The sequence below is a fragment of the Bos mutus genome, chromosome 22 (assembly GCF_027580195.1).
Source record: "Bos mutus isolate GX-2022 chromosome 22, NWIPB_WYAK_1.1, whole genome shotgun sequence".
NCBI classification, from domain to species: domain Eukaryota; kingdom Metazoa; phylum Chordata; class Mammalia; order Artiodactyla; family Bovidae; genus Bos; species Bos mutus.
Genome location: NC_091638.1, coordinates 16,657,363 through 16,676,884, shown reverse-complemented (window position 1 = coordinate 16,676,884; position 19,522 = coordinate 16,657,363). Strand labels below are relative to the sequence as shown.

At 41.9% G+C, this 19,522-nt stretch overlaps 1 protein-coding gene across 2 annotated transcripts; it reads right to left on the bottom strand.

The window, feature by feature from the left end:
- Positions 1 to 8,212: 8,212 nt before the first annotated feature.
- Positions 8,213 to 19,308, bottom strand: ZNF502 (zinc finger protein 502). 2 transcript variants are annotated; one of them, XM_070360274.1, is made up of 3 exons: positions 19,203 to 19,308; positions 13,319 to 13,429; positions 8,213 to 12,823 (listed from the first exon to the last, which is right to left on the bottom strand). In XM_070360274.1, exons 2-3 carry the CDS (start codon positions 13,371 to 13,373, stop codon positions 11,259 to 11,261), a joined length of 1,620 nt encoding a protein of 539 aa, XP_070216375.1. In that variant the 5' UTR covers positions 13,374 to 13,429; positions 19,203 to 19,308; the 3' UTR covers positions 8,213 to 11,258. The 2 variants fall into 2 exon arrangements, with proteins under 2 accessions (XP_070216375.1, XP_070216376.1); XM_070360275.1 differs by having other exon boundaries at positions 18,682 to 19,260.
- Between the last annotated feature and the right edge of the window lie 214 nt (positions 19,309 to 19,522).

The following is a 19,522-nucleotide window of genomic DNA, read 5'->3' as shown; positions in this document are numbered from 1 at the left end:
AATGAGGTATAGCCTCACACTGGTCAGAATGGTCATCACTGAAATACAATTAATGCTGGAGAGGGTGTGGAGAAAAGGGTACCCTCCTGTACTGTTGGTGAGAATGGAAATTGGTAACAGCCACTATGAAGAACAGTAGGGAAGTTTCTTAAAAAGCTAAATGTAGGCCTATCATATGATCCAGAAATCTCACTCTTGGGTATATACAGAGAAAGCCATAATCGGAAAAGGTACATACACTCCAATGTTCACTGCAGCACAATTTACAATAGCCAAGACATGGAAGCAACCTAAATGTCCATCAACAGAGGAATGGATAAAGAAGATATGATACACATATACAAGGGAATATTACTCAGTCCTAAAGGAGAACAAAATAATTCCTTTTACAGTAACATGTTTGGACTTAAAGATGAACTAAGTGAAGTAAAGGGGAACTAAAAAGCCTCCTGATGAAAGTGAAAGTGGAGAGTGAAAAAGTTGGCTTAAAGCTCAGCATTCAGAAAACGAGGATCATGGCATCCGGTCCCATCACTTCATGGGAAATAGATGGAGAAACAGTGGAAACAGTGTCAGACTATTTCTGGGGGCTCCAAAATCACTGCAGATGGTGACTGCAGCCATGAAATTAAAAGACGCTTACTCCTTGGAAGAAAACTTATGACCAACCTAGATAGCATATTGAAAAGTAGAGACATTACTTTGCCAACAAAGGTCCGTCTAGTCAAGGCTATGGTTTTTCCAGTGGTCATGTGTGGATGTGAGAGATGGACTGTGAAGAAAGCTGAGCACTGAAGAATTGATGCTTTTGAACTGTGGTGTTAGAGAAGACTCTTGAGAGTCCCTTGGACTGCAAGGAGATCCAACCAGTCCATTCTGAAGGAGATCAGCCCTGGGATTTCTTTGGAAGGAATGATGCTAAAGCTGAAACTCCCAGTACTTTGGCCACCTCATGCGAAGATTTGACTCATTGGAAAAGACTCTGATGCTGGAAGGGATTGGGGGCAGGAGGAGAAGGGGACGACAGAGGATGAGATGGCTGGATGGCATCACCGATTCGATGGACGTGAGTTTGAGTGAACTCCGGGAGTTGGTGATGGACAGGGAGGCCTGGCGCATGGGGTCGCAAAGACACGACTGAGCGACTAAACTGAATTGAAGTGAAGTAAAGTAGACAGAGAAAGACAAATACTATATGATATCCTCATATGTGGACTCTAATTTTAAAAAAATGATACAAATGAACTTATTTACAAAACAGAAACAGACTTACAGATTTTGAAAACAAATGTATGGTTACCAAAAGGGAAACGTGGGCAGAAGGGATAAATCAGGAGCTTGGAATTAACATACACACACTACTATTTATAAGATTGATAACCAACAAAGACCTACTCTACAGCACAGGGAACTCTATTCAGTATTCTTTGATAACCTATATGAGGAAACAATCTGAAAAAGACTGAATATATGTATATGTATAACTGAATCACTTTGCTGTACACCTGAAATTAACATAACATTGTAAGTCAACTATAATACATTTTTTTTAATGGTTTATGGTCAGAGACTGATCCGATTGGGCAGTCTTGTACCACAATGTTTGTTAATAAAGTGACTATTTTGTGTGAATTTATCTTTATCTGCTGTATAAAACTTCCATTATGGACATACTAAACACAAAAATAAACTCTAAGTGGTTCACACAGCTAAATAGAAAACCAAAACTCTAAGCACATCTTTATTTCCTCTAATTTTATTGTCCCCAAATAAAAATCATTTTGTTTTCTTAATTATATAGAATGAAACATATCATAAAAAATGATTAGGCCAAAAATGAAATTACCTGAAACCCTACCATCCAAAAGAAACTGTTGACATTTTTCTTCTAGGATCTCTCAGAGCACACATAGACACATATGTATACATGTATTGCGTGTACATATTAGACTAGAATGAATTCTTTGGGAAATAAATAGTCGTATCTATTCACAGAGTTCCCATTACCTAAAAATCCAGTTCACCTAGAACTATTCTTACTGAGTTTAACAGATACCCAGGCTCCACATTGCCTTCTGATGGCCAATAACAATGGTTGTGATTACTCTAGCTCTTGTTCCAAACAAAGCCAGGAACCCATTGCATACCCTCTGGGGAAACATTTAATTCACCTTTACAACGGGTCTTCCAATAATTTATATCAGTTTCTTTTTATTTACTTATTTGGCTGTGCCAGATCTTAGCTTTGGCATGTGGGATCTTGAGCTGTGGCATGGAAACTTAGTTGCACTATGTGGGATCTATTTCCTTGACCAGGGATGGAACCTGGGGCCCCTGCATTGGGAACGAAGCATCTTAGCCACTGGACCAACCAGGGATGTCCTTACTATCAGTTTCTGACCACTACATGATTAGACCATCATACTTAGCAATTCAGTGAGTGGTTTCAGGGTGTTCCACCTGACTTCAGTTTAAGTATCCATGATAATAAATTACTGCACACTCTGATCTATCCTGTAACCAATTACTCCAGAGCCTTCTTTCACAACGAGCCACTCTCCTCTAATTTGAGTAAGATGGTCCCATTTCTGGAGAGTTCTGTGTTTTCAGTCTGCAAGGTCTAGGTTTAGTGGTCACTTGGTGGTTTCCACCTTAAGTCTGCCTAATGATGGCCCATAACACTCCCATAGCAACCCATCCTGGGCTCTAGTTAGATTTCACTTACCCAAAGACAAGTTGTTAGGGATGCAAGCAACACTGGTTTGCCTCCTGGACACATTTCCCATGAGGAAGAGTAGGAATCTGAGGTGCAGAGGGACGAGAAAGACTACCCATAAACTGTTAGCTTACTTTACTTCCTTCGTACTCTAGATTCAGGGGAATCCAGGAATATCCCATCCATACCCAAAACGACTATTTTAAGTCTAAATGAAAGCATGTCATTCTCCTGGGAGAGTATCACTAATGACGAAAAGTCAGGGAGAGGTCACAATGCACAAAAAAAGAGGGCGGATGCCCTTAAGGACCAAGCATCCTGGAGTAAAATTTCTCCACCAGGAATAAGATTGGAGCCCACCAACCAACATCCCCCACCCTACCCCATACACACACTCCAAACCTAATGGAGAAGTCCCTGATTTCAGAAATCAAAGACTGTGGGGCAATAGTGAAAGGCAATGAGACAAGCACTAGACTGAATCAAAATGTCTGGGTTCTAGTCTCTGCTCTTCCACTATCTCATTTGCTAACCTGAAGCAAGTCACTCAACTTCAGTTGTGATTTCATTTTTTTTTTTAATCTGTGAAATGAAAAATTAGATTTTTTTAATCTGTGAAAAAAAAACATTTAAAGCTTCTTCTAGTACCAACATTTTGTGATCCTTTGACTCCAAAGATAGATGGGGAAAAAGCAAAAATCTCAAATCAAGCCCTTTCACTCCCTCTTTGATTGAAGCTCATTATTCATTTATTTGAAAAGTACTAAGTGAGCAGCCACTATTTGTCAAGCAGTGAGATGGCCTCTTGTTAAGAATAAGCTGGGGGACTTCCCTAGTAGTCCAGTGGTTAAGACTCTGGGCTTCCACAGCAGGAAGCATGGGTCTGATCCCTGCTCAGGGAACTAAGATCCTGCATGCTGCCTGGCATGGCCAAAATAAATAAACAAATAGGCTAAGTGTGATAGGGCCCACATGGGGTCTCATTGATTAGATAGCTTGTTATGTCAACAGATAATAAATCAGGTGATCTGTGAGACTCACCAAATTGCCCAAATGTCATCCTGTTATCTCACTGGAGTCTATCTTCTCAAAGCTGTGAGACCACCAGATTCCAGACCTCTGGCTACATGACTATCCCTTCAGAGAATTTTTCATTGGTGGAGTATAAGAAGGATTCCATCAGAAAGGGAGAATGCTGGTTCTCCTTAAGAGCCAGTCATCCTCTCTTTTCCCTCTAATAAATCTCTTTTTCTTGCCTGACTGCCCGGCTCATTTCTTTTTCTCTGCACCTGCCTTACAAAGTGAACAACAGGACAACATCCCAGCACTTAAGTGTCTCACAATCAGAGGCTGATGAATTTCAGGAAAATAAGACAGTCTCAGTGTGAAGCAGAATCTCCAACAAAAGACAGGGGAAGCCTATTGGAAGATGTTAGGGATCTCTCCTAAGAGGAAAGGTTTTAGGAACCCCTATGAAGAAAAAGGAAAGAATACTGTATCAAAAGACAGTGACAGGGTTTCCAGTCTAATCTGTCCCAATCCACTAGCACCTCTTGACACCGAACAAATTAATTACCTTCAAATTTCTAGTTAGATTAATTCCCACCTCTAAACAATTTTAATATTCAGGTCAAGTATGAACCACATTACTTCCTCTAGAAAAGTTTTCTTTACCTTTCCAAGGCACTTTCTCAACATTCTAAAAGAATGTCACACATATCTACTGTAGTACTTTCCATTCTGTGTTTAACACTCTGATTACATTCCATCTCCCTCCACTAAACTTTGAAGACAAGTATATAACATGAGCTCGAAGCTGGCAGTCTCTTGGGTTTGAATCCACGTTCCATCAGTTATTAGCCAACAAGTGGTATTGGGTAAGTTACTTTACCTTTTATGTGTTCCATTCTTAACAAATGTTAAATGGAGCTGATAATTACCTTCATAGGATTGAGATGATGTATAAACGAATTAATGCATGGACTGTATTTAGAATAATACCGGCTGATAAGCATACAATACATACTGCTGCTGCTGCTGCTAAGTCGCTCAGTCGTGTCCGACCCTCAGCGACCCCATGGACTGCAGCCTTCCAGGCTCCTCCGTCCATGGGATTTTCCAGGCAAGAGTGCTGGAGTGGGGTGCCATCGCCTTCTCCGACAATACATAGTACTTGCTGTTAAACTGTTGAGTCTGGATGTCTTCACACAGCACCTACCCTGTTGCTATTAGGAATAAAAACTTACTGAAAGGGAAGAGATAACTTGCACATTCACTTATTCAACCCGCACAACTTTGTGAAGTGGCAAAACGAGGGATAGTATTCGTTTCTAGGACACAGAAAACGGAAGTAACCCACGAGTTCGCTCACTCAAGTACAAATAAATGGAGCCCGGCCTCCCAGACCAGGGCTCTGGTACAGCCTTCGTCCCTCCCTCTCCAAGGGAGCCGGTCCCAATCCCCCGGCCTGTGCTCTAAAGGCCTGGCTCGCCCGGAAAGAAGAGGCGTTGAGGCCAGCTCAACTCCTGGGACCAGCCGCAGCCGGGGATGGCCAAGTCTGCTCACCAAGCGAACCGCCAGGCACCGCCCGCCGCACTTCTCCGCCCTCTCGCGTCTGCGGGTTCCCAGGCGCAGGTCCGCCCGCGCTCCGGCCCAGCCTGACGCCAACAATACACGCCGCACCAGCAAATGCAGCCGTCTCCTCCCTGGCAAGCCGCCGGGCTTCCTTCCCCGCCCCAAAACAGTCGCAAACGCACCTCAGTATACCTCTTGCCCTAATAAGGATGCTGAAGTCAAGTGAGAGTCGGGGTCGTCCCCGGGAACTCTCACCCCCGGTTAATTCACCCCTTCCCCAAAATTCTATTCCAGGCCATCATCCTTTGAAGGTTTTCTTAAAGTTTCCCTAAACCTGGCTTCAACATTCCTGCTACACGTTCTCAACCGTCAGATAATTGGTCTCCTCATAGGAACCAAAAACACCCTACTGCTTCCGGCTGTTAATCAACAATTGGCCAAAAGACAAGAGCTCTGCTTTGCCTTGAAGTCCCAGGTTCTCACTGTGTGAACCTGGTCAAGTTACCTACCCTTCTGTGCCACTTCCCTCACTTAGAAAGATATTTATTTCAAAGATACCAAATTTCATAGTGTTGCTGTCAGGATTAAAAGAAGTTAATCCGTGTAACTTACCAAGAATTTCTGGTACTTAAAAATGGTCAATAATGTTTGCGGAACATTACCATGTTCCCCAAATCCCAGCTCCAAGCCCCATTGACTGCAATGACTTACAGGACTTTCCTGCCTTCAAGGTAGCACCCCTGCCCCTCTTCTGAGAAACTTTAGATCTTGCTGATCTTCATTCAGGCAATATTTGCATATTCCAGGAATGAAGCCATGGGCAGCAGGGCACCTGACCCACTTCCAGGCATTTCCAATGATCTGCAAGCTCAGGTAAATAGGGCTGTCACCCAGGTTCGATTCCTTCAGGAAGATTTCCTGGAAGGGGAATAGCAACCCACCCCAGTATTCTTGCCTGGAGAATACCATTGACAGAGGAGACTGGCAGGCTACAGTTCATGGGGTCACAAAGAGTCCGACAGGTCACAAAGAGTCCGACAGGACTGAGTGACTAACAGTGACTAACACTTCTTACCATCATATCCCTAGTGTGCAGTAGTAGGCTTTCAGGAAGCAGTTAAGTGAATGAGATGCAACAACGTTACCTGCTCAAATTTCCAGATGGACAACATTGTAAAGTAATTAGCCTCCAATTAAAATAAATTTTTAAAAATTCCCAGATGGACCATTTTCACAAAATGGAGTCCATTTATGATGCTGAAAACAGGAGTGGAAATGCCAGACTGAAACCATCGCTATCTTCAGCTAAAAGGGGACCCTTTGTAGAACTGTTAGCTGACAGGCCAGAGAACAACGTTGGGCTTGCCTTTCTTTTTACCCAGTGTCTCAGCCTCAGCAATTTGTTTGAATCAGATAGCATCTTCTTCCTCCATAGCCCTAACATTCCACATGCCAGAGATCCTAAGCCTACATATTTTTTCCCTTTTAGACTTCAAAGAATCTCTTATCAAGAGGCTCTGCTGGGTGGAAACTAACCCTGCAGTGGGGTGCCCCAGGCAGAGCAGGTTACTAGAAACAGGAATCTGGGGCTTAACTGCAGTTTGTGATGAGCTTCTTCAATGAGAGGTGGAAAATGGATTGGAGGAATGGACACCAAAAAATCCCACTGAACTAAGATGACCTTAGCCCTGCTCTAGCCAGCAGCTGCAAGAAAGTGAAACTAGAGCTACCAGGGGTCAAGACTAGATTTCTGCATTATGTAGGGGAAAAGATGGTGTTAAAATGCAGAATCAACTTATTTCTCCGCCTCACTTACATGCAATAAGGTCTTATTCTACAGGCCAAAAAGCTTCTCAATCTAAAGTGAGCTTCTCCCATTCTCAGAATAAGGGCATAACAGACACAAGGAAAGAGGCATCATGGAGCCGAGATACAATAAAGAGAAATCAGAGGGAAAAGCAAGGACACTGGAATTTCAATTTCACCTGAGAATAGCTGTGTGACCTCAGGCAAGTTCAACCATCCTTCTGTCTTCCCTTCTCTCATTTTGTGGATCTCATGTGGCCTCATCTCATGTTCTTCTAAAGTCATAAATTACATTTCAACACACTGAATATAAGCAACACATTCTAATTCTTCATCATTCCAGAGCCCCAAGGTCTTCCATGTTCGGATTTTCAAGCTCAATTACTCTCCTGCCAAGCCAGCAACACTGCTCAGCTTATCTCTCTTACCACAAGGATATTCCAGTTCACATAGCTGCGCTTCTACACCTGCATGCATTTTCCTCTTCCTGTTGACCATGACATCAATATATCTGAAAACACTTTGTTAAACTATAATGGGACATTTAAATGCCTAATTTGTAACAGCACCCCCCCCAAATTTTTTTGCTACATATTACTTTTGCTTATGAGATCCTCTCTGTATCAGAGTGGACCACACACTCTATACCTTGGGGGAAGGTTCAGAATTCTTACTTCTGGCAAACACTTAATGACATACTCTTGTATTCACTGTACCTTACTGCTAGTAACTGTGGACTTAAGTCACAACCTGCATTTGGGCATGGAGGATTGTCTGACTCAATTTTAGTTGAGCTCAACAGGTATTTACTGAGCACCTACTAAAGGCCAGAAACTGTGGATACAAAGACGAATAAATTTCACATGCCTCCTGCCCTGATGGAGCTGACAGTGGGAAGAGAAAGATTTGTAAACTAGCCATTATAAACTGAAGTGAAAGTCACTCAGTCGTGTCTGACTCTTTGCAACCCCATGGACTGTACAGTCCATGGAATTCTCCAGGCCAGAATATTGAAGTGGGTAGCCATTCCCTTCTCCAGGGGATCTTCCCAACCCAGGTCTCCTGCATTGCAGGCAGAGTTTTTGCCAGCTAAGCCACAAGGGAAGCCCAAGAATACTGCAGTGGGTAGCCTATCCCTTCTCCAGCGGATCTTCCTGACCCAGGAATTGAACTGGGGTCTCCTGCATTGCAGGTGGATTCTTTACCAACTGAGCTATCAACCATTATAACCTGATACATAAGATGATGAAGTCAAAAAGTACAGACATACAGAACATGTGACATCAGGGACAGCTTTGAAGAGTTGTTGCCTGAGTACATTCACAAGTGGCAAATGAGAGCCTCCCAAGCAAGCAGAAGCAGGGAAGGGAAGCAGGCGATAGGAAGAGAATGCGCAAAGGTGCCAAACTAGAGTCCAATGATGATGAGTCACAGGAATTTGCACCATGGAATAGAACACGCAAGGAATGCCCTCTGAAATGATGACGCAGGCACAGGCCAGATGAGGAGACTCAGGTACCCCTGGAGGCTAACACTTTATTCAGAGAGAACCACAGAGCTGCCACAGTTGTGTCTTGCAAAGACCATCCAGAAGACCCAGTGGTACAAGAAAGATGGCCCAGTGGTGCAAGAAACTGCAAGACTAGTTGGGAAAATGGGGAAAAAGCCTAGGAAATAAATCAGCGAGCTTGGATAAAGCACTATCAGTGGGGGTGGCTTCCTAGTTTAGGAGTTATAAGTCAACTGGATATGTGGTTGATTGGATATGATGAGGGAAGGCTGAGGAAGAAGCTAGCTTGAGGCCAAGCTGGAGAGACTTGATACATGGTGGGCCAGCAACTGACACAGAGTCAGGAGTAAATATCTGCATGTGTGACAATATGGGATGAGGGTAAAGCTGATGAGTTCTTTTTCTTTCTGCTTCTCCAGGAAGTAAAAATGGTACCAGATTTTCTTAGCCTGAGGATTAAAATCTCGGTTTGTCCATTCCATTTTAGAAAATCTTTCTAACAACTGAGGCATCTTTCACCCTTAAGATTTTCCGACTTCTTCCTCAAGAAAACTCTCCCTTTCCTAACCTCCAGTCAAGACTCCAAAGACAGCAGTATATAAATATCACTCTAAATGTCAAGAAGTTCCTAAAGTTTTTGGTAAGCAAAGTTTGATTAAAATATATTAACTCAACAAATAAACATTTACTGAGCATTTACTATGTGCTAGCAATGAATTCTTTAGTGTTTGAAAAAATACAGACATTTGCTTTCCATGAGCATAAAATACAGTTTTCATAGGGTTGTTTTTTCCCCTAAGACATTAATTTATTCAATTATGAACTGCCCTATGGCAGGTTTGAGAACATTATCTTTATAGCTGGAGAGGGGAAAGTACGTTATTTCTGTCATATTCCCATTATTGGTAGTTACTAATGCTTATAAGACAGTTCCTCTGGAAAAAAAAAATCAATGCTGAATTCCAAAAAACCATTCCAGAATTAACTTACTTTAGTTGTGTTTAATGGTCATATTTTTTAAAACTATATAAACTTCAGAGCATAGAAAACTATTTCAAATACCAATCAAAGGCTATCCTCATATAATCTTCCACAGCTGACTCTCTGGGTAGCAGTTAAGAACAAGAAAGAGAATGGAGAAGTAAAGGGGAAACATGCCCTTCTTTTCACTCAAAAAATAAAATGCCATCAGTCATGGCAAACCATGCTATCTTGATTTTCAGCGTTGAAAGAGGTAATTCTCTTTAGAATTCTTTCCAAATGCATCCCATAAGAAGGGTTTCCTTAGATAGCTCTAGTTCACAAAGAATGATAAACATCCTGGAATAATAAAGTCCCAATAAAAACAAACATCCGACTCTCATGAATCTATGATTATCTCCAGTGCCGGGACTTCCCTGATGGTCCAATGGTTAAGACTCCACGCTTCCACTGCAATGGGCACGGGTACAATCTTGGTAAGGAAACTCAGATTCCTTGTGCCAAGTGGCACAGTCAAAACAAAGCAAAAAACAAACCTCCAATGCCATGATTACACAAAACCTAGCCTTCTCCGGTACAGTGACTTCATCATTGAAGCTTTCTCTAAGGACTGGCCCAATGCCCAAGTCCAGCCAACCTGAAAGGGGCTGCCTTCCTTTATCACGAATGCTTTCTCACCCTAAGGGCTAACAAACCAAGTCCCAGGCTGATCCTAGCGGGCTCCTATCCCCTGGTCCCTGTGTACTAGTCGCCCAGTCAAACTGATAAGGGACAGGAATATGCCCTAGTCCAGGTCAGGAATATGTGGGTGGCTTGCTCAGTCACAGGCAGGCTTCCTGCTCTGAGGCCTCTTACCACTGGTAACCCAGCAAAAACCATTTCCTTTCTGGGTAAGCCAATAATTCCACAGGGACAAAAGATAGGTCTTCCTCTCTGTGACCCTCTGAGCAGATCTGACTTCCTTCCCACAAACTGACAGCATTTGAGAAAAGCTTTGACTTATTTCCTTCTTAGCTCCAAGTGACCCTCTAGCTTTAAAGGATTGGGAAAGATCTCCCTCACCCTGATAAAGTCTTCTTCACCATTCCTGTAGCGATCAGCCCAGTTCTTGCCATATATCCCGATATTTATTGAATAAATAAATGAATAATGATTCTGTTTTCATTTGTTTCTGTCTAACCTTCATGGGACCACGTCCACAGATGGGCAGCCTTCCCACAATAGCCACCTCGGTCATTTAGAGGCTATTCAGCACCACCTCAGAACAGCTGCCACTTTCACATTGAGCACCAGTTTGGAAGAGCAACCCAGCCTAGTGAGCAGTGAACACAGGTGACAAGTTGGGGAGGTAAGGCAGGAGTGTAATAAGGGAAACACAGTGTTAACTTAATAAATGGCACCTCCAGCTATTAGAGTGCCCTAGGGAGAGGAATGGCAAGGAGCCAAGATTTCTCTGAAAAGTAGGAACTTCCTTCCTATCCTGTATTCCCAGATGCCCACCTGGAGTAGGCTCTGCATTCTCCAAATTCCCACCTCCATATTTGGGAATATTCTTCTGAGTATGGTGTCCAAGGCTCCTTTATCCTTCTCTCTAGGAACTGTTCCTGTGCCTCTCCCCTAGGCCAGATTCCTAGCACTCTCCCTAGAGAAACCATCACACGAATGCCAGATTTATTCAGCACTGTGAAGTTTCTGATGTCTGAAAAGGACTGAACTATGTCTAAAGAATTTTCCACAGTCAACACACTCATAAGGCTTCTCACCAGTGTGAATCCTGTAATGTTCACTAAGGTGTGCATACTTGCGGAAGGTTTTCTCACACTCACTACATTTATAGAGCTTCTCACCAGTGTGAGTTCTGTGATGTTCAGTAAGAGATGTGTTGTGAGCAAAGGCTTTCCCACATTCTTGACATTTATAGGGCTTCTCTCCAGTATGAATTCTCATATGCTGAGTGAGGCAGGTATTCTGGTTAAAGCCCTTTCCACATTCATTGCATTTATAGGGTTTTTCTCCAGTGTGACTTCTCTGATGCCGAATAAGGCAAATGCTCTGAATGAAAGCTTTACCACATTCACTGCATTTGTAGGGTCTTTCTCCTGTATGAATTCTCTGATGTTTAGTGAGTGGGGTGCTCTGAGCAAAAGCTTTGCCACATTCCTTACATTTATACGGTTTTTCTCCAGTATGAATTCGCTGGTGTTTAATAAGGGATGGGCTCTGACAAAAGGCTTTCCCGCATTCCTTACATTTATAGGGTTTCTCTCCAGTATGAATTCTCTGATGCTGAGAGAGGTTTGCCTTTGTATGGAAAGTTTTCCCACACTCATCACATTTATACGGTTTTTCCCCAGTGTGAATTCTCTGATGTTGTGTAAGATTTGAGTGTTTGCGAAAAGAAGAGCCACATTCGTTGCATAAATAAGGTTTCTCACCAGTGTGAATTCTCTGATGATGAATGAGGTGTGTGTTCTGACTGAAGGCCTTCCCACATCTATTACATTTGTAAGGTTTTTCTCCAGTATGAGTTCTCTGGTGTTCAGTGAGATGTGAATGATTGCGGAAGGAATTCCCACATTCGTTACATTTATATGGTTTCTCTCCAGTGTGGATTCTCTGATGCTGAGTAAGAAATGATCGACATCTAAATGTTTTCCCACACTGCTCACATGCATATGGTTTCACTCCAGTATGAATTCTTTGATGTCGAATAAGGAATGAGCTACAACTAAAAGTTTTCCCACATTCCTCACATGTGTAGGGTCTTGTATGAGTTCTCTGATGCTGGGTAAAGGATGAGCGCTGAGTAAAGGTTTTTCCACATTCACCACATTTCCAAGATTTTTTCTGTGTAGAGAGGGTCAAACATTTACTTTGGCCTGAAATCTCATTGGTGTGTATGTTACTTGTCTCCCATTTATGTAGGCTCTCTTCTGTAGAAACCCTGAGATGTGTAACAAGACTTGAGGTCAAAAGCAAGCCTCTCTCAAAATGATATTCCTGGCTAATCATTTCTGGAGGTGCTTCCTTATGGATAAAAGTTATTGCTCCAAAACCTTCTCGGAAAAAGCGTGGTCCAGGAGCCTCTCTGGGAGGGTTTTCCTTCATGTTCTCACATATACGTTTTTCTTCAAATGTAGAATCCTGGTATTCATCCTCTCGGGATCTCTTTGATGCTACCCCTGGCAACTCAATATCAGTGCCATTCTGCTCTGGAGCAGGCTTGTTCATCCAACCTGAAAAAAACCACCACAGTAAATGTCTCTTGTGTAGGGCAGAGTGGAAGTCCCTTAACTTAGAGGGACCTCATTTTGACAGGCCTTAATACTGGCCTATGAGTAAGGGTCAATAAGAGCAAGTGAGCAAGTAATTCAGAATTATAAGCGGTGGAAGAGATCTGCACCAGGATAAGGTGATGATCATTAATGAGAAATGGGTAGCTGCAGACAATTGCTGTGAGGCAATCAGAGACAAGGGAGATAAAAGGAAAAAGACAAACAAATAACAGACTAAGATTAGGGCAAAACAGTGAGAGAATGTAAACGAGCCAAATAGTGGAAATGAGATCAAATGAGTACCAGGGAAAAGCTGGCCCCAAGAGATGCTCACTCACATTCACCCCAACATCCCAAAAGAGAGGGCAATTTTCTCTTCTGAGCTTCATTCAGTTTCTCTTGTAAAATTTCCAAAGCCCTCCTATTTCTTCCACTGGTGAACACTTGCTCACTCACCTGGACAAATCTCTCTTCCAATCACTCTCTCTTCAGCTCCTTGCATATTCAACATCCACAAATCTTCTCTTTGCTTTGATTGTAAAAGACTTCAAGGTTGGAAGTGGAGCCCTGCTCATAGAGGAAAAAAAGGTGGGGGAGGGGATATCACTGTCCCAGTAAACAGAAAAATGAGAAAGAGCTGTTGTCTGAGGATACTATCTGATAACTCACACAAAACCTGTCAGGATAGCAATGTGCCTGCATCACCAAGTGTTATGGATGGCTTCCAGCTTTCTGGATTCACAAACTCTATCTGTCAGCTGTTCAAGTGACAGCCAGACAGACTAACATATTAGGAAATACTCAAGCACTTGATAAATACATCAGAATGTTATTTATAAAGATAAAAATAACTATGAATGGGAATATCCATGTCAATGAGTCCATTATACAATAATCTAAAGAAAAGGTAATTAATATAATCAAAATTTACATGGGGGAAATGGCCTCATAGCAAGGCTAATGCATTAGGTCTGATCCACCCACCTCCCCTATATGTCAAGGAGCTGGATAGTAGTTAGGGATTTCTCTCTATTTGATACAATCTAGAGATACACTGATTGTCCTTTCTTCAAGGTGTCTTATCAGTGAAAAATTTTTTCTTCAGGCACAGCTCAATATAAAACTGCAGGCTGCAGTTAAAAAAAAAAACATTCTGTGAAATAATTTTTGACTTACAAAGAGTTGCAAAAATAGTAGAAAGTTTCTGGTTTTTGGAAAGTCAAAATTGTAACTGTTCATCAAAAAATATCTCTCCCTATAAGCCTGAAGTGAGAAGTAAAACTGGAAACATCTCAAGAAAAACAGAAGGCAGGGGGATGGTTTATCATAATGAAGACCTCAGAAAACATGAAAGAATAGGATGTCTGGTGAAGTAATTAATAAGACCAGCTCTGTGGCCTTCTCATCAAGGTCTGTGCCTCAGTGTTGAGTTTTAGAGGTTTAGGAGGATTCTAGGTGGGATCTCCTGATCCTCTTCCATAACAGGGCCATAAAGTGGACCCACTGCAGAATCCTACAGATATTCATGAGGTAGAGTGGGGTCTGGGTATAATCAGAACTAGACAGTGGAGAAAAAGTCAGACATGACCCTGCCCACCCAGAGCTTAGGTCACAGCTCAACAAAGAAATTACACCAGTAGTTACAAATAAAGTGAAAGTGAAAGTGAAGTCGCTCAGTCCTGTCTGACTCTTTAAGACCCCATAGACTATACCCTACCAGGCTGCCCTGTCCATGGGATTTTCCCGGCAATAGTACTGGAGTGGATTGCCATTTCCTTTTCCAGGGGATCTTCCCAACCCAGGGCTCAAACCCGAGTCTCCCGCATTGTAGACAGATGCTTTACCATCTGAGCCAAAGCAGAAATATTGGGCACTGTGGAATGCAGAGCAAAGGGGACCTAATCTAACCTGGGAAAGAAAGCCTCACTGAAGAAGAGATAAGTAAGGATTAGATGGGTGAAGAGGGAAAAGAAGATATCAAGAGAAGTGAAAGGGAGTATATAAAAGGAATCAAGCCCCATGCTTCAGAAGAATGAACGAGATCTAGTAAGGCCAAAGTATGAAACACTAGAAATGAGCCATGAAGCCTGAGGCAAGCAAATACAATCCTGCAGGTCATTTTAAGGAATTAACCCTAAACTGAGCAGAAAGCCACAAAAAGGACCGGAAAAGGTTTGAAAAGATGTGACATGATTAGATCTGCTATTACACACACACATCCTTTTGTCCATAGTACAAGAAAAGAAGTGTGTACAGGGGTGGAAGGTCGGAGACAAGGTGAAGGCTGGAGTACCCCTGAGAGGTTGTTTCAGCAGTCCAATAAGGAGACTGGGCTGACTAAGAGAAAAAAACAACAGGACAAAAGGAATATTAGAGGGAGATGTAAGGAGAAAAGGTTAATGACAATTTGCTGGTTTGAAGCTTGAGTGATGACAGTAACCTTTAATGAGAGTGGGAACACTGGTTTGGGAGGGAAAAAATACATTCAGTTTGAAATATCAGGCATACATGGATATTAGAGGAGAAAGGTATGGGAAGAAAACTTATATTTAGAATTTTTGTCATAAAGAGAGTAATTGAAATTCTGGGGGTAACAGATAAAATCATCAAGAGTATATAGCTAGGGGATCTCCCCAGCAGTTCAGTGGTTAAGACCGCCATTCCAACTCAGGGAGTGGGGGTTTGATCCCTGGTGGGGGAACTAAGATTTTGCGTACTGTGTGGCACAGCTTAAAAAAAAAGAGAGTGTAATTAGGAAACCTTAACAGTGAGTTTACACATTTACAAGGAAGTTAAACTCTGGCTTTTGACTTTATAGACTCTTAATCCCCTAAGTGAAATATGTAAAATAATTTAATATATGATAAAAATTGGCATTTCTAATCATAAACAATCGATCTCTCCCCAATTATGCTGAGATTGTTTAACTATCTGGAAAAAACACTTAGTGAGATTCCTATTTCATACCACATACCAAAATAAATCTAAATTGAGTAAAGGGTTAAAAATGTATTTTTTAAATTTACACATCAAAAAGTAGATGGACCTGATAAATAAAAAGATTCTTATTAATGAGTAAAGAAAAAAGATGAACTGACAGAAAAATGGGTAGTATAACAAATACTCCAAGAATTACAAACAGCCAATAAACATATCAAAACAAAGCTCCACCTCCATGGTAATCAAAAAAATGAGAACTGAAAGAATGAAGAATTAACTTTTATATCAAATTGGAAAATTTCTCTTTAATGCTAAAACTCAAAAACTGGCAAAGGTCAGGAAAAGAGCCTCTCACACACGACTGGTGGGAATGTAATCTGGTACCATCTTTCTAGAGATAATCCAGTTATATATATTAGGTCTTAAAGTTGTATGCTGAGTGTCAATTGGGACACCATGATCACCATTTTGTAGGTACAGGAACTCAGAACAAAATTCTCAGTCTCAAAATTCTCAGGTGTATACTATATACACCTGCAATGTATCTCAGAAGATCCTCAAATTTATCAATATGTCATAATTTCAGATACAAATGTAGCATCATATATGTATGTTTAAAATATGCATATGAATAAGACCAAAAAAGAAAATTAATCATCACCATGGGGATATGAATTATGAATGATTTTCCCCCCTCTATTTCCCATATTTCCTCAATTATTTATATTCTGCTTTATTTTTAAAAAACTAACTTAAGGAATTCTCTGGTGGTCCAGTGGTTAGTACTCTGCCCTTTCACTGCTGAGGGCCTGGCTCAATCCCAGGTTGGGAAACTAAGGTCGTACAAGCTGCACAGCATGGCCTAAATAAATAAATAACTTAAATCTCTCACAATATCTATCAATTTGTTAGCCACGATCATCTCTGAGGAATAAGATTATGGGACACTTTTTTCTTTTTTCTGGCTGCGCCACGGGGCATGCAGGATCTTCTCCAACAAGGGATTGAACCTTTGGCCCCTGGGTTGGGAGCAGAGTCTTAACCACTGGACCACCAGAGAAGTCTGAAACTTTTGTTGTCTTAAGGCCTTTCTTTTTGTAATGCTTGAAAGTTTTCCTGTAGAAATAAATAACTCTGTAATCACAGAAAAAAGTGAAAAATATAATCAGAGATGAGACTTATGTGCAAGGATCACATTATTACTATAATTGTAAGAAAATACAGGCAAGTAAAAATTGACGGTATACCAATATAACAGATTATGAAATTATTAAGACTCATGTTTTCAAAGAATACTCATGAGAATACATATGTTAAAACAGGAGACTACAAAACACTAAAAACAAAAATATGCACATATATACCAGTACTAAAGTAAGCATTCAATAAACAGAAACAATTATCAACTACACAGATATACACAAAACACACACATAAAAAAGGACAGTAGAAGACCCTCCAAAATGTCAACAACTGATCTCTAGGTCATTTAATGGGTTACTTTATTTTGTCCTTTATATTCTTCTACATATTTCACTTGTCCTGCAATAAACATGAATTACTTTCATAATCCAAAAAATATCTTAAAGTGAAAGATCTGGCTCAGAGTTTTAACCCCCCACCCCCCAAAAAAAACCCTTTTTAAAAAAAATGCCACATCTAATGGATATGGTACAGGTTTCCCATTCAGAATAAGATCAAAGTGGCAAAGTGAGCTGTACTGAAACTCAAGACATAGACCATGTGAACAGGCTATTTATCTGAAAAAGGTGACAAATCAGGTAATATTCCAAGTCCTTCCAGCTCCAACGCTCTGTGAAACCCTTGACTAAATGAGTTCACATAAAGGACTTATAAAAATATATGCCACATAGCAAGCACTCAACGTAAGTTCAGAAATATCACGTTTGAGAAGGACAAGTCTGTTACATATACTCTCCAGTTGTGGATCATCTAAGCTGTTTGTCTAAATCAAAAGTTGGCAAGCATTGCCTTTGTAGTTTGAAAACAGAACTAGACAATATGTAAACAAGTGAGCTTGTTTGTTTCAACAATTTTTTTTTTTTTTTTTTTAACAAAAACAGGTGGTAGACCAAAATTTAGCCCATGGGTCACAGTTGGCTGACACCTGGCTTCTAAGTCGGCCAGAATGGAATGCTTACACAAATAAGTAATGTGAAATATCTGTTCATGATTTTAAGATGCTAAAAGGATCAAACTTAATCCATATTTGGGGAAAACAGGTATATATATATACATATATATATATAAAAAACTTCATCTTGCTAAAATTTACAGGGACCTAGCATCCTCCTCATGTCTTGTAAGGTTTCTCCCTGCTGCTACTTTGCTACTCCTCTAGAAGCGGCTGAAGGATTCTGGGAAGCCAGGTGTTTTTCAAGAACTGAAACCACAATTCCTTACATAACACCACACTTAAATGTACTGTTTTGTGAAGCCCTTCCTGATTTGCTTGTTGGCCCCAAGTAAAGTATTCCTCCAGGCTGCAAAAGCACCCTGCACCTACATTTTCTGCAGCGTTGGGTCCTTAATAGCAGTGCGTCCTCGGATAAGTCATCTATTCTCTGCGGACCTCGATTTCCTCATTGAAAATTAGATGTTGTGAAGGCTAAATAAATGCACAACTGTTTCAAACAGTGCCTGGTATTCGTTAACTGCCAAATAAACGAGGTTTAAAATATTATCACAGGTCTGCTCACATACATATCTTCCAGTACTACACTGGGAAGCGACTTCCCACTTGGCAAGGCTCCGAGGTCACTCACTCTTGTAGTCCCGCCTCTAAATTCTACGTAATATTTGGCAAGTAATGGATAGTAAACTTTTGTTGTTAGACATAAACGTTTCAGAGTACATACTGTCAAATGAGCTTTGTAGAGAAAAGAAGGCAGTCACAATTCAACAGTAGAGATCAAGAAACCGGCTCGGTATCCCAGGTAATTACAGCTCAGGTCTCCAAACTCTCTCGCTAGTGGGTTTCACACTATTTGCTTTCTCCTCTTAAGTCCCTTCAAATTTTTTTTAAGTTTGAGCTGCAGGACTTTTGGGGGAAACAGCTGTACCCAAACGGAGAACTCTGACCCCCAGGATTTCGTTTCCGAACTCGGGTCCTAGGTCTCGGTCATTTATTCGTTACTCAATCATCATTCACTCATTCACGCCATCATCTTCTTAGGCGTGTTCTGTGTGCCAGGCCCTGGTGAGTGCAGTGCTGAAGCTGCAAGCCGGGATGGGCTGCCAGGAGCTCGGGGCCGTCCCGGTACGCAAATTTTCGGGGAGAACGAGGCCCGGGCGGGTTTCCACATAAACCAGGGCTGCCGCCACTGCCGAGAGGCGTGCGGTGTCTGTCTTTCCCTTCCCCTGGGTCCCGCCCGCTCACCGTGATGTCCGGGGCTCCCCACAGGGCAGCGACCACTGTCCGTGAGGTACACGGAGACCCAGGGGTTAGAGTCACCTGCCGAGGCCGGAAGAACAGCGGCGCGGCCGGTAGTGCGTCATCAGAGGCCCGGCGGCTCTTGTCCGGCGCAGCCCTCGGCTGTCTAGGAATTGAGAGGAGCCTCTCGATAGCACCCTCGTAGAAGGCGATCCCCGTCGGTTTCCCTCCAAGTCCAGTGGAGGGCTTGTCCCATGAAAGACTGCCTTGCCCGGAATACAGTGACCACCTCATGCCTCGGGGAAACTGTAGATGGGGGCGTTAGG